This window comes from Palaemon carinicauda, chromosome 27 (assembly GCF_036898095.1).
Source record: "Palaemon carinicauda isolate YSFRI2023 chromosome 27, ASM3689809v2, whole genome shotgun sequence".
Lineage (NCBI taxonomy): Eukaryota > Metazoa > Arthropoda > Malacostraca > Decapoda > Palaemonidae > Palaemon > Palaemon carinicauda.
The window spans coordinates 96825653-96840652 of record NC_090751.1 but is presented as its reverse complement, the minus strand read 5'-3'; the positions used below and the strand labels follow the sequence as shown (position 1 = coordinate 96840652).

Sequence of the window (15000 nt, the reverse complement as noted above, 5' to 3'; positions counted from 1 at the left end):
GGGACAAATAGCTCAGTGAGAAAAGGAAGTAAGGAAAAAAATAAACGATCTGAGAAATAATGAACAATTAAAATAAAGTATTTAAAAAACATTAACATCAAAACAGATATTTCATATACAAACTGTAAAAAGACATTGAAGTTTCATGTATACATAGATATTTAATTATATGCTGTTTTCATGGATGGTATTCTCAGTTAGAATAAATATTTGTTGAAAACTGGTAGGAAATCTTTTTTGATACCATGGAAAAGTAATGATTAAAAATTATACATTATAAGGTTCTTGTATTTTCATGCATTCATATATTTATTTGTGAACATATTTAACAAAACAACAATATTACCCAGCATGTAAACAATATCTAAAAAAACAAATAACAATAAATGATGAAGAGTGAGTAGAAGCTTAGAAGAAAAGGCATAATAGACGAGTCATAGAAAAAGAATTTTGTTTTTAGATTAAATTTCTTGAGTAGAAGATTGACTCCAGCGGCCGACCCAAGTATACAGTGGGTCTAATAAGGTGTGAATTTAAGGGTAAGAACAATAGCCTATTGGATACGTTCCTGCCTTGCAATCTGTTGAACTTGTGTTCGAGACCCCCTCAAGCTTGATAGATTCTTTTAGTGACTGCAACCTCACCATCCTTGTGAGGTATGAATGAGTCATCAGCAACCATTGCCTGGCTCTCCTTGGTCCTAGGTTGGACGCTGATCACACCGTTTTTAGAGTGATTTTTTATTGATTTGTTCTCATCATTTATTTATATCCTTATTTCCTTTCCTAACTGGGCTACTTTCCCTTTTGGAGGCCTCGGGCTTATAGCATCTTGCTTTTCCAACTAGGGTTGTAGCTTGGATAGTAATAATAATAATAATAATAATAATGATAATAATAATAATAATAATAATAATAATAATAATAATAATAATAATAATAATAATAATATAAAGGTCAGACTCTAGGGCATCGTCACTGTCCTTGGACTCTGCTACTCATAAGTGACCTTTAAACCTTCAAACCTTGTAAATCCTGCCTTTATTTCAATTTAGCATTGAGTGAAATAGTACCTATGAGAGAGAGAGAGAGAGAGAGAGAGAGAGAGAGAGAGAGAGAGAGAGAGAGAGAGAGAGAGAGAGAGAGAGAGAGAGAGAGAGACTGGTCTGATGTTTCAATTCGGACGAAGTTGAATTGGACACAAATCTTGTGAAGTAGGAATGAACATGAAAGTATTAAAGCTAGTTTTCTATTTTAGAAGTTACCTGTGTAAATTTATTAATATCTCTAAAACAAATATAAGGAAAAGGGGGCTATCAAAGTATGATAAGAGGAGAGAGTTTCAGTTATTATTATTATTATTATTATTATTATTATTATTATTATTATTATTATTATTATTATTATTATTATTATTATTAGCTGAGCTACAACCTTAGTTGGAAAAGCAGAATGCTACAAGCCTGGGGGCTCCAACAGGGAAAATAACCCAGTGAGGAAAGGAAGCAGTTAAAGTAAAACAATTTAAGAACAGTAACATTAAAATAAATATTTCCTATATAAACAATAAAAACTTTAACAAAACCAGTGGAAGAAAAACAAGACAGAATAGTGTGCCCCCGAGTGTACCCCCAAGCAAGAGAACTCTAACCCACGACAAGGACAATCATACGTAGCTTCTAAGTCAACTTCTAACAGAAGAAGGTTAGTCATCTATATAAGGAAAAGTAGGCCATTTATATACACATCTATAAACTTGAAGAACCCTAATAAAAAAGAGTGATAAAAGATTTAAGTGCACTTGCGAAAGTGTTGTCGTAACCCTAAAGAAGGTGAGGCTCTTGAGAATATCAAGTTCGCTGAGTCTATAAGATAATTATAGATTCTTTAGGTAAGATTAAAGGAAATAGATTGAGATAATTCGATGAGATAATGTTTTGAATTTTCCATCCATCAGCAAATATTTTTTTTTATCTCTCCTTTTCTCATTTATTGGTTAATATCTTATCATTTTTTAAATTCTTGTTTAATTTTATCTTTGATAATCGTTAAAACTGAACGTATGGCGTTGATATATATCGGTTATTATTATTATTATTCTTATTATTATTATTATTATTATTATTATTATTATTATTATTATTATTATTATTAGCCAAGCTACAGCCCTAATTGGAAAAGCAAGATGATATAAGCCCAAGGGCTCCAACAGGGAAAAATAGCCCAGTGAGTAAATGAAACAAGGTAATAAATAAACGCTTTAAGAAGAAATGAAAATTTAAAATGAAATATTTTAGGAAACATTATCAACATTAAAACACATTTCATATATACACTATAAAAAGACCTACATACATATGATCAGCGCCCAAGCCTCCTCTCCACCAAAGTTAGGACCAAGGAGAGCCAGGCAATGGCTACTGATGACTCAACAGATAGACCTATATGTTTCCCCAAACCCCTCATCCTTAGCTCACAAGGATGGTGAGGTTGCAGCGATCAAAGGAAGTAACGAGTCTGAGCGGGAATCGAACCCCAGTCTGTCGTTCACCAGTCAGGGACGTTACCTCATTGGCCACCACAACCCTATTAAATGTATTAGTTGTTTCCATCTTCCGTTAAGTTCATTAGCCATGAAACTTCAGGGTAATGAAAAGATAAGTACAATCTTTCAGGAAAGGACTTGATACTCTCTCTCTCTCTCTCTCTCTCTCTCTCTCTCTCTCTCTCTCTCTCTCTCTCTCTCTCTCTCTCTCTCTCTCAGAAGAAGAAGAAGAAGAAGAACAGTTGGACCAGAGTTATATTAAAAATTTGCAGAAGAGTCTCTCTCTCTCTCTCTCTCTCTCTCTCTCTCTCTCTCTCTCTCTCTCTCTCTCTCTCTCTCTCTCTATATATATATATATATATATACTTTTGGAATTTGTTTGCTAGTTTTAATTTCATTGTTGACGCAGCACAAATACAAATTGCGTCCATGGACTGATTTATTTGATCATAAATAACATTAGTTTCTATGCACGTCGGTAGGAGAATCATTGTCCGAATTACTTCGTAATACTTTCTGTTATGTATTCATAGATATAATCATACGATTATTGCTCTAGAAAAACAATGGAAATCATTTACGTTGAAGTCAATGCAATCTAAAAATGAAAGCAAGGTGGTGATTATCGTATTACTAAAATATGAGTGATTATCCATATTACGAATATGTGCGATTATTCATGTTACGAACAAATGAGTGAATATCCTTATTACGAACATGTGCGATTATTCATGTTTTGAACATATGAGTGATTATCTGTATTACGAACATATGAGTGATAATCCTTATTACGAATATGTGCGATTCATGGTACGAACATGTGAGTGATTATCCGTTTTACGAATATGTGCGATTATTCATGTTACGAACATACGAGTGATTATCTGTATTACGAACGTGTGTGATTATCCGTTTTACGAATATGTGCGATTATTCATGTTACGAACATACGAGTGATGATCCGTATTACGAACATGTGTGATTATCCGTTTTACGAACATGTGTGTGTGATTATCCGTATTAGAACATATATGTGATTATCCGTATTACGAACATATGCGTGATTATCCGTATTACGAACATATGAGTGATTATCTATATTACAAACATATGAGTGATTATCCATATTACGAATATGCGCGATTATTCATTTTACGAACATATGAGTGATTATCCATATTACGAATATGTGCGATTATTCATGTTGTGAACATATGAGTGATTATCTGTATTACGAAAGTGTGTGATTATCCGTTTTACGAACATGTGAGCGATTATCCGTATTACGAACATGTGTGTGAGTATCTGTTTTATGAACATATGAGTGATTATCCGTATTACAAACATATGAGGGATTATCCGTATTACGAACATGTGTGATTATCCTTATTACAAACATATGAGTGATTATCCGTATTACGAACATATAACTGATTATCCGTATTACGAACATGTGTGATTATCCTTATTACGAACATAAGAGTGATTATCGTATTACGAACATGTGTAATTATCCGTATTACGAACAGATGAGTATTGTTCCTCGTTCAAAATAGTACAAAGAATAAAGGACAGAGCTTTAATTTAATCCGTTTCCTTTGTTGGAAATATATTGGTAACAATATAACTCTGACAAAACAATGTAAAAGATACTTTTTTGCAGAGGAAAAAAAGGCATTCGTGATACATAAAAGTTTTATGGCGAAACTCTCTCGATGTAAAGGGTTATTGTTCTTTCATACCAAGGAACTGAGTGTAAAGTAAAAAGTTAATCCTTTGTTGCAATGTGTAGTACATGTTGTATGCAATCTATCTATGCTAAAGGTTGAGACATGAATTCATTGTAATCTGCTTTAGATTTTTTATTTTGTCTTGAAATGTCATAATGCCGGCTAGAGATTCTGTATTGTGTTTGGAGTCTATTGGAAAGTTTATGGATTGTCAGAAATGAGTTTGGAGTCTATTTGAAAGTTTATGGATTATCAGAAATGAGTTTGGAGTCTATTTAAAAGTTTATGGATTGTCAGAAATGAGTTTGGAGTCTATTTGAAATTTTATGGATTGTCAGAAATGAGTTTGGAGTCTATTTAAAAGTTTATGGATTGTCAGAAATGAGTTTGGAGTCTATTTGAAAGTTTATGGATTGTCAGAAATGAGTTTGGAGTCTATTTGAAAGTTTATGGATTGTCAGAAATGAGTTTGGAGTCTATTTGAAAGTTTATGGATTGTCAGAAATGAGTTTGGAGTCTATTTAAAAGTTTATGGATTGTCAGAAATGAGTTTGGAGTCTATTTAAAAGTTTATGGATTGTCAGAAATGAGTTTGGAGTCTATTTGAAAGTTTATGGATTGTCAGAAATGAGTTTGGAGTCTATTTAAAAGTTTATGGATTGTCAGAAATGAGTTTGGAGTCTATTTGAAAGTTTATGGATTGTCAGAAATGAGTTTGGAGTCTATTTGAAAGTTTATGGATTGTCAGAAATGAGTTTGGAGTCTATTTGAAAGTTTATGGATTGTCAGAAATGAGTTTGGAGTCTATTTGAAAGTTTATGGATTGTCAGAAATGAGTTTGGAGTCTATTTGAAAGTTTATGGATTGTCAGAAATGAGTTTGGAGTCTATTTGAAATTTTATGGATTGTCAGAAATGAGTTTGGAGTCTATTTAAAAGTTTATGGATTGTCAGAAATGAGTTTGGAGTCTATTTAAAAGTTTATGGATTGTCAGAAATGAGTTTGGAGTCTATTTAAAAGTTTATGGATTGTCAGAAATGAGTTTGGAGTCTATTTGAAAGTTTATGGATTGTCAGAAATGAGTTTGAAGTCTATTTAAAAGTTTATGGATTGTCAGAAATGAGTTTGGAGTCTATTTAAAAGTTTATGGATTGTCAGAAATGAGTTTGGTCTATTTAAAAGTTTATGGATTGTCAGAAATGAGTTTGGAGTCTATTTGTAAGTTTATGGATTGTCAGAAATGAGTTTGGAGTCTATTTAAAAGTTTATGGATTGTCAGAAATGAGTTTGGAGTCTATTTAAAAGTTTATGGATTGTCAGAAATGAGTTTGGAGTCTATTTAAAAGTTTATTATTTAAAAGTTTATGGATTGTCAGAAATGAGTTTGGAGTCTATTTAAAAGTTTATGGATTGTCAGAAATGAGTTTGGAGTCTATTTAAAAGTTTATGGATTGTCAGAAATGAGTTTGGAGTCTATTTGAAAGTTTATGGATTGTCAGAAATGAGTTTGGAGTCTATTTGATAGTTTATGGATTGTCAGAAATAAGTCTTCAGTTTATTGGACAGTTTAAGGAGAGCCAAAAATTAGTCTGGAATTTATTCAACACTTGAGGAAAGTTAGGAAAGTTAGAATTGAGTCTGTAATTTATTTGACAGTCTATGAAAGGCAGAATTGAGTCTGGAATTTATTTAAGTGTATGGAAGGTCAGAATTGAATCTGGAGTCCATTTGAGAGATTATGGATGGTCAGAATTTAGTCTTGAATTTATTGGACGGTTTATGGAAGGTCAAAATTGAGTCTGGAATTTATTTCACAGTTTAGGAAAAGTCAGAATTGAGCCTAGAATTTACTTGATAGTTAATGGAAAGTCAGAGATGCGTCTAGAATTTATTTCACAGTTTATGGAAAGTCAGAATTGAGCCTAGAATTTATTTGATAGTTAATGGAAAGACAGAAATGCGTCTAGAATTTATTTTACAGTTTATGGAAAGTCAGAATTAAGTCTGGAATTCATTTGATACTTTATAGAAAGTAAGAAATGCGTTTAGAATTTATTTTACAGTTTATGAAAAGTCAGAATTGAGTCTGGAATTTATTTGATAGTTAATGGAAAGTCAGAAATGCGTCTAGAATTTATTCAACAGTTTATGGAAAGTCAGAATAGAGTCTGAGTTTTATTTGGCAATCTATGGAGGGTGAGAATTCGACATTTCAGAGAAGGCCAGAATTTAGCCTGGAATTTATTTTAATGGTGTATGGAAGGTCAGAATTGTTTGGAATTATTTTTACAGTTTATGGAAAATGAGGAATTCTTATTGAAAGATGAATTTCAAATTTTTCAATGAGAAAATATTCTAAATATCCTTAATAAAAAGAAAAAAATTTTTTTTTTTTTACAGTTTATGGAAAATGAGGAATTTTTATTGAAAGATGAATTTTAAATTTTTCAATGAGAAAAAAAAAACTAGATATCCTTAATAAAAAGAAAAAAAATGATGCTTCCCTTACAATGAAAAAAAAGGCCTATTAAATTTAAGCTACAAATCCTCTTGGTATTCAGGTGGCTACATTTCTTTATTCAATTTATTAACCATTTTCGTTCCCCTTCATGTCTAGCCACGTTTTTTCCACCACTGCGACAATTTATTTTTATCCTTACAAGGTAAGGGTTGGATGTAGCTATTTTCTGTGGAGTTTTAAGCCTGTCCTTCATCATCATCATCATCATCATCATTTCCTACGCCTATTGACGCAAAGGGCATCGGTTTTATTTCTCCAGTCGTCTCTATCTCGAGCTTTTAAATCATTGCTTCTCCATTCATGATCTCCCACTTGACGCTTCACAGTCCTCAGCCATTCAGCCATGTAGGCCTTGGTCTTCCATCTCTATATCTATCTATCTATCTATCTATCTATCTATCTATATATATATATATATATATATATATATATATATATATATATATATATATATATATATATATATATATATATATATATATATATATATATATATATATATATATAATCTTTTCCTACGCCTATTGAAGCAAAGGGCCTCTGTTAGATTTCGCCAGTGTTCTCTATCTTGAGCTTTTAAATCAATGCTTTTCCACTCATCATCTCCTACTTCACGCTTCATAGTCCTCAGCCATGTGGTCCTGAGTCTTCCAACTGTTCTAGTGCCTTGTGGAGCCCAGTTGAAAGTTTGGTGAACTAATCTCTCTTGGGGAGTGGGACAGCCTTGTCGAGAGAGAGAGAGAGAGAGAGAGAGAGAGAGAGAGAGAGAGAGAGAGAGAGAGAGAGAGAGAGAGAGAGAGAGAGAGAGAGAGAGAGAGAGAGACTTTATAATACGTTCTTTCTTTTCCAAAAGGAATTTACTTCATGATAAGGATAAAAAATCCTGTATCCTGCAAAGAATTTTTTCCTTAATACAGGTACGTATTAAGGAAAAAATCCGTTTCCTTAATAGAGGGAATTATTTATAATTAGAATAAGCTGCTTTCGAAAAAAAAAGAATTTTGGCGATAACTCCCCTATATAATGAAGAGCGTGTCATGTTATATATATACTGTATGTATATATATATATATATATATATATATATATATATATATATATATATATATATATATATATATATATATATATATATATATATATATCTATATATACAGTGTATATATATATATACATACATATATATATATATATATATATATATATATTTTATGTATATATATACAGTATATATATATATATATATATATATATATATATATATATATGTATATATATATATATATATATATATATATATATATATATATATATATATATATATATATACCCACAGTATATTCCTTTCTGAGTGGGAATACTTTAACGTGGTGAAAGGGTTTATGTATTGCCATGATCAGGAAGGCTGTACTAGTCAAGGCCACCTACACTAGGTTGATTTGCTGTGAGCGATCAGACTAACGTCTCCCACCATCACCAATCCTCAGTTTGGCCAGTATGGTGAGGACAACTGGCCAAACCCCAGACATGAGTAAGGACGTGTTTGAGGCCTTTGTTCTGCATATAAATATAGACAACTGCTTTTTTGTTATTAAATAAGCTATATATATATATATGTGTGTATATATATATATATATATATATATATATATCTATATATATATATATATATATATATATATATATATATATATATATATTTATATATATATATATATATATATATATATATATATATATATATATATATATACACACACATATATATATACATATATATATATATATATATATATATATATATATATATATATATATATATATATATATATATATATATATATACACACATATATACACACATCTTTTCTTTTAGTGGTCTCTCCCTGTTCCTCGTGAATAGGGAGAGGGAGTAGTCAAACACTGGTGAGAGAGAATAACCCGAAAGTTACAATCGGAAACCAGTCTCCCGCAAATCACCGAAACTGCCGTATTGTAGTCATTTTTGACATATAGGGTACTTAGTATTAGAATATATCAATTGTCAAAATATCTACTGCATAGCCTCCACGGTCCCATCGCCTAGCCATAAGGCCGAAGTATATAAATCAACGAAAGCAAGGAAAAGCAATTTTGATATATTCTACTCACAAAAGAATTTTGATAAAATGAAGAAATGAAAATAGGATCGTGTCACAAAAGAATTTCATTTATATGGAGGGTCAAGAGATTCATATATCTATTCAGCTTCTCACAGAGGAATGTTTGGAGTTGTGTAGGGAAAGGTAAAATAGATTTACTTTATATAAGGTAAAATATAACTCAGTTCTTTTGTTAGTCATGGGTGATATTATTATTATTATTATTATTATTATTATTATTATTATTATTATTATTATTATTATTATTATTATTATTGTTACTTTCTAATCTACAACCCTAGATGGAAACACAGGATGCTATAAGACCAGGGGTGGACCCTACAGGGAAAATAGCCCAGTGAGGAAAGGCCAAAGGAAAAAATATTGTAAGGAAAGTAACAAAATTAAAATAAATAATTCCTATATAAACTATAAAAACTTTAACAAAACAAGAGGAAGAGAAATTAAATAGAATAGTGTGCCTGAGTGTACCCTCAAGCAAGAAAACTCTAACCCAAGACAGTGGAAGACCATGGTACAGGGGCTATGGCACTACCCAAGACTAGAGAACAATGGTTTGATTTTGGAGTGCCCTTCTAGAAGAGCTACTTGCCATAGCTAAAGAGTCTCTTTTACCCTTACCAAAAGGAAAGTAGCCATTGAACAATTATAGTGCAGTAGTTAACTCCTTGGGCGAAGAAGAATTATTTGGTAATCTCAGTGTTGTCGGGTGTATGAGGACAGAGGAGAATCTGTAAAGAATAGGCCAGACTATTCGGTGTATGTGTAGGCAAAGGGAAAGTGAACCGTAACCCGAGAGAAGGATCCAATGTAGTACGGTCTGGCCAGTCTAAGGACCCTATAACTGTAGTGGCAGTATCTTAACGGGAGGCTGATGCCCCGGCCAACCTACTGCCTACTTCACCATGTGGCAATTACAAACATTATATGGATCACATAGTTACTAAAAAAAGAAGGAGGACTCTGAAAAATTTAAGTAGGTAAAGAGGTGCAAATACTGATAGTGATCCCCAGCTCCTCATTGCCACACTGAAATTAAAATTGAAAGCACCCAACAGAAATGTAGATAGAATACCAAGGTTTAATACAACTTAGCTGGAAGATGAGCACAGAGAAACATTTGCAATTGAATGTAGGAATCGATTTGCAGTCTTGGAGACTTGAAGAGATGATGAGCAGATAATTTGGTTGAATTAAGGGAAAGAAAATACTTGGTTTAATTTAGTTGGAAACCTTTTAACGCTATTTTCTCAATAGCGGTTAGTATGCCATATAATTCAGCTGTAAATATGGAAGATATTGGAGGAAGTGCACCTCTACGGTTAAAATAACTACTATATACTCCAAATCTAACCCCAGCATCGGGTTTGGAGCCATCGGTATATATAAAAGTTGATTCCCTATGTTCTTCAACATGTTCCATTAAATGTGTTATTTTTGTTTGTTTGTGAATGCCTTTGCAAATAAATGTTCTTTTGTATACATTCTTAAGAATGATTATTTTTTAAATGTTATTCTATATTTAATTTTAAGAATTAAGAGGATGAAAATATTTAAAATATCCCCTGTCCTTGGGTTTAATTTCGTGGAAAAAAAATAATTTTTAATGTCGTGTCATATTTTTTATTTTGAATACCTTTTAAGGTAAAATAGAACTCTGAACAACTTGGTTGAATTAAGGGGATAAATATACTTAAAATATCACTTATCCTTTGGTTTGATTGAGAAAAACAACTTAATTTTTGTGAACACCTGTGTGAATATATGCTCTTTTGTATACAGTCTTAAGAATTATTATTCTTTTGGATATTCTGTTTTTAATCTTAAGAATATTATTTTTATACATTGCTAAGAACTATTATATTTTTTTCTAATATTCTTGTGTATTTAATTTTAAGAATCTTATTAAATTTTTCTTCATTCCAAAATTCCATAAACTAAATATGAAAGTTTAAAATGAATTTGTATTTTTTAAAATCCAAATTTTGACTTTTTGACATTTTTATTATTATTATTAGTAGCCAAGCTACAACCCTAGTTGGAAAAGCAAGATGCTATAAGCCCAAGGGCTCCAACAGGGAAAAATAGCCAAGTGAGGGAAGTAAAAAAGGAAATAAATGAATGATGAGAATAAATTAACAATATATCATTCTAAAATAAGTAACAGCTTCAAAACAGATATGTCCTATATAAACTATTAACAACGTCAAAAACAGATATGTCATATATAAACTATAAAAAGACTCATGTCAGCCTGGTCAACATAAAAACATTTGCTTCTTATGTTAATGTTCTTTTTGTTATTTTGTATGTATATATAAGAATTTTATTCAGTTTCATTTCATTCCGAGCACTGAATATGAAAACCTAAAAGGATTTCATATTCTTGACCTTTTCCAAACTTTAACTTTTCAACCATGTCATATTTTTTAAAACTTCAAACCTTACTTTTTCCGACTTCCCTGTTGGCTTACGTTAATCCACTGAATGTTCATTCAAGTTTCATTAATCAATTAATTAAATTATTAATTAATAAAATTATTTATTCATTTATTTATTTTTTTGAATTTTAAGATGCAAATTCAACATATTTCCAATCTAAGATTCCGGGTATTAAAATTATTTCATATTTTCAAAACTTCAATTTTTTTTTTATAAGTTCTTTACTTGCTTACTTCAATCCACTTAATTTTAATGTTCATGTAAGTTTACCTAATTTATTTATTTAATCATTTATTTATTCGAAATTTGATTGATTAGTTAATTTATTTATTTATTGCAATTTTAAGAAACCAATTCAACATATTTTAATCCCAAGATTCCATTTATTGAAATTATTTCATAGTTTTAAAGCTTCAAAATAATTTTTTTTTTTCTGACTTCACTACTCACTTCAATCCACTTAATTTTAATGACCATGTAAGTTTAATTAATTTATACATTTCTTTGTTTATTTGAAACTTCAAACTTAGGTTTTTTTTTTTTATTTCCAATCTTGCTTACTTCATTCTACTTAATATTTGATTATTTAATGATTTATTAGTTTTTTATTCTTGTTTAAAAATGCAAACTTCCTTAATATTTAATTATTTAATAATATATATTTTTTTTATTCTTGTTTTAAACTGCAAACTTCTTAGCTTGTTTACTTCAATCCACCTAATTTTAATGTCTTTTTAAGTGTAATTTATATGATTATTCATTTATTGATACTTGTCATATTTATGAAACTTCAAACTTTATTATTTTAAAACCTGCTTGATTATCTCATTCAACTCAATTCTAATGCCCATGCAAGTTCTACTTAATCATTCACTCAACCACTTAATTCAAATGTATATGCTTTATTCAACTATTTATTTAATTTATTTGTTTCTCGAAGGCACCGAGTATGATGGGGGAGTATATTTATTTATCATTTATTTATTTATTATTTATCTATGTATTTATATTTTAATATATTTATTTGTTTATTTATCGATACATTTATTCGTTTCCCGCAGGCACCGAATATGTGGTGGGAGTGGCAGGAAGCCGCGCAGAGTTGCCATGTCACCTTTTAACTGATCAAATAGAGGACAAGGCCATTCTGGCTCTTTGGTACATCCAGGGGAAGAGACTTCCTGTTTATAGGTGAGTGATAGTTGATGGTAATATTTTTTTTTTTAGGAATTCCACTTTGGATAAGTTTGTTTTTTATATTGAAAAGTAGATAAGATATATTTTGTTTCAATTTCTCACATGACTGATTATATTTATGCACGCACACACACACACACACACATATATATATATATATATATATATATATATATATATATATATATATATATATATATATTTATATATATGTTTATATATGTATACATGTACATATATAAATATATATGTATACATATAGATATATGTATATATATATATATATATATATATATATATATATATATATATATATATATATATATATATATATATATATATATATATAATTGTAATAATGATAGTAGTAGTAGTAGTAGTAGTAGTAGTAGTAGTAGTAGTAGTAGTAGTAGTAGTAATAATAATAATAATAATAATAATAATAATAATGATAATAATAATAATAACTAGACTGCGACTGGCTAAAGCCAGTGGAGGAGGATTTCCCCGCAAAATAGGGGTGGAAATGCTTTTGTCATTCAGTAAAAGATATTGTGTAAAGGTTTATTGGCCTAATGACCCCTTAACTAAATTTTGAGTTATGTTAACAAACTATTCTAAAGCAATTTATCTGTATAATGGCAGGTATATGGAGGTAAAACATAGGCAAAAATTACAAATATCGAGAAATTGATCTTTGAGCTTGAAGACAATGGGTACTTACAAGGTCATGTGAGGGTCACGTGTTAAATATGACCCCATCTTCTGAAAGAGCATGTGCGAATGGGACGTGGGGGTCGGGGGGGGGGGGGGTTGACAATAAAACATCACTTTTAGCCCATGTCAAATTTTGTCCATGAAATAACCATAAGACCTTGAAAATGACGGTCAAGGTCAAAATGAGGGTCAAGGTCAAATTTGACATTTGATTTGCAGGTTTTATGCATATGTTTGGGGTAGTTTACTATAGCATGCTATGACCAAAAAACCAGTATTTCATGGAGAAATTGCCAAAGTCACGATTTCTGCAATGTCAAAAATAGTAATATATATATATATATATATATATATATATATATATATATATATATATATATATATATATATATATATATATATATATATATATATATATATTAAAAAAAAGTAATTAAGCAGTCGCTACAAAAGTTAAGCTAACCTTAGATAAATATATAGAGCATCATATGCCACTAAGATCAGGGCTCTGGGCCTTCCGGTTTTTGAGATCTCGGAAACAAACCTGTTTTGACCCGGTTTGGTCATTAGCGACCTTGACCTTGACCTACTTGCATCAAAGTAGGGCAATATCTGGGGATTTACCTCTGTATCATTGTCCTTAAGCCCCTTAGCCATACAGCTTATACTTTAGGCTTAATGTCAATTTCAAATTTTACAAATTTTGCCTGTAAAAGCCCCTGTGACCTTTAAAAGTAGGTCAAGGTCACTTAAACTGGGTCTATGGCATATTCTCACCATAGGCTACCTATGATAATTATTTCAGGTTTCTTGCGACGAAAAAAAAACGCGCGGAAAGAATAATAATAATAATAATAATAATAATAATAATAATAATAATGATAATAATAATAATAATAATAATAATAATAATAATAATAATAATAATAGTATTCCCCTAAAAGGGAATCCTAATAATATATTGCTGGACGTACTGAAAAGGTCATCCCATGACCCAGGCGCCAGCCAGGTCAACTCAAAAGGTCTATTGACCAAATATCGTGATTCATCCATTTCACTGGTTTTCAGTGGACCGTTTTCAAAAATCTTTTCCCGTCCCCTTGCTCTTTTGTAGTGGATGCCGGTGTGACAGATATCATTTTTGAACTTTGATTTTCATTCTTATTTGTTTTGTGTTACGTTGTAAGTTGTTTTTATAGTTTTAGGGTGGATTACTAAAGGATAAAGGTGTTATTACCTCCGCTAACGAAGTTGGAAGGAGGTTATTTTTACACCTTGTTTGTTTGTTTGTTTGTGGGTGTGTTTGTTTTGTGAACGGCTTCCTGTGCACAATTTCAATCGTAGAGTTAGTAAAGTTGGAAGGAGGTTATGTTTTACCCCCTGAATGTTTGTTTGTCAATTTTAAATTTTACAAATTTTGCCTTTAAAAGCCCCTGTGACCTTTAAAAGTAGGTCAAGGTTACTTAAACTGGGTCTATGACATATTCTCACCATAGGCTACCTATGATAATTATTTCAGGTTTCTTGCGACGAAAAAAAAAACGCGCGGAAAGAATTATAATAATAATAATAATAATAATAATAATGATAATAATAATAATAATAATAATAATAATAATAATAATAATAATAATAATAATAATAATAGTATTCCCCTAAAAGGGAATCCTAATAGTATATTGCTGGA

General features: G+C 30.4%; 1 protein-coding gene across 1 annotated transcript in view; it reads left to right on the top strand.

Moving 5' to 3' along the window:
• Nucleotides 1-15000, top strand: part of LOC137621048 (uncharacterized) — an 80206-nt gene that overhangs the window by 58660 nt on the left and 6546 nt on the right. Inside the window, exon 2 of the mRNA XM_068351487.1 lies at nt 12461-12590. Coding sequence (XP_068207588.1) covers nt 12461-12590 — 130 coding nt within the window. The remainder of the gene's footprint in view (nt 1-12460; nt 12591-15000) is intronic.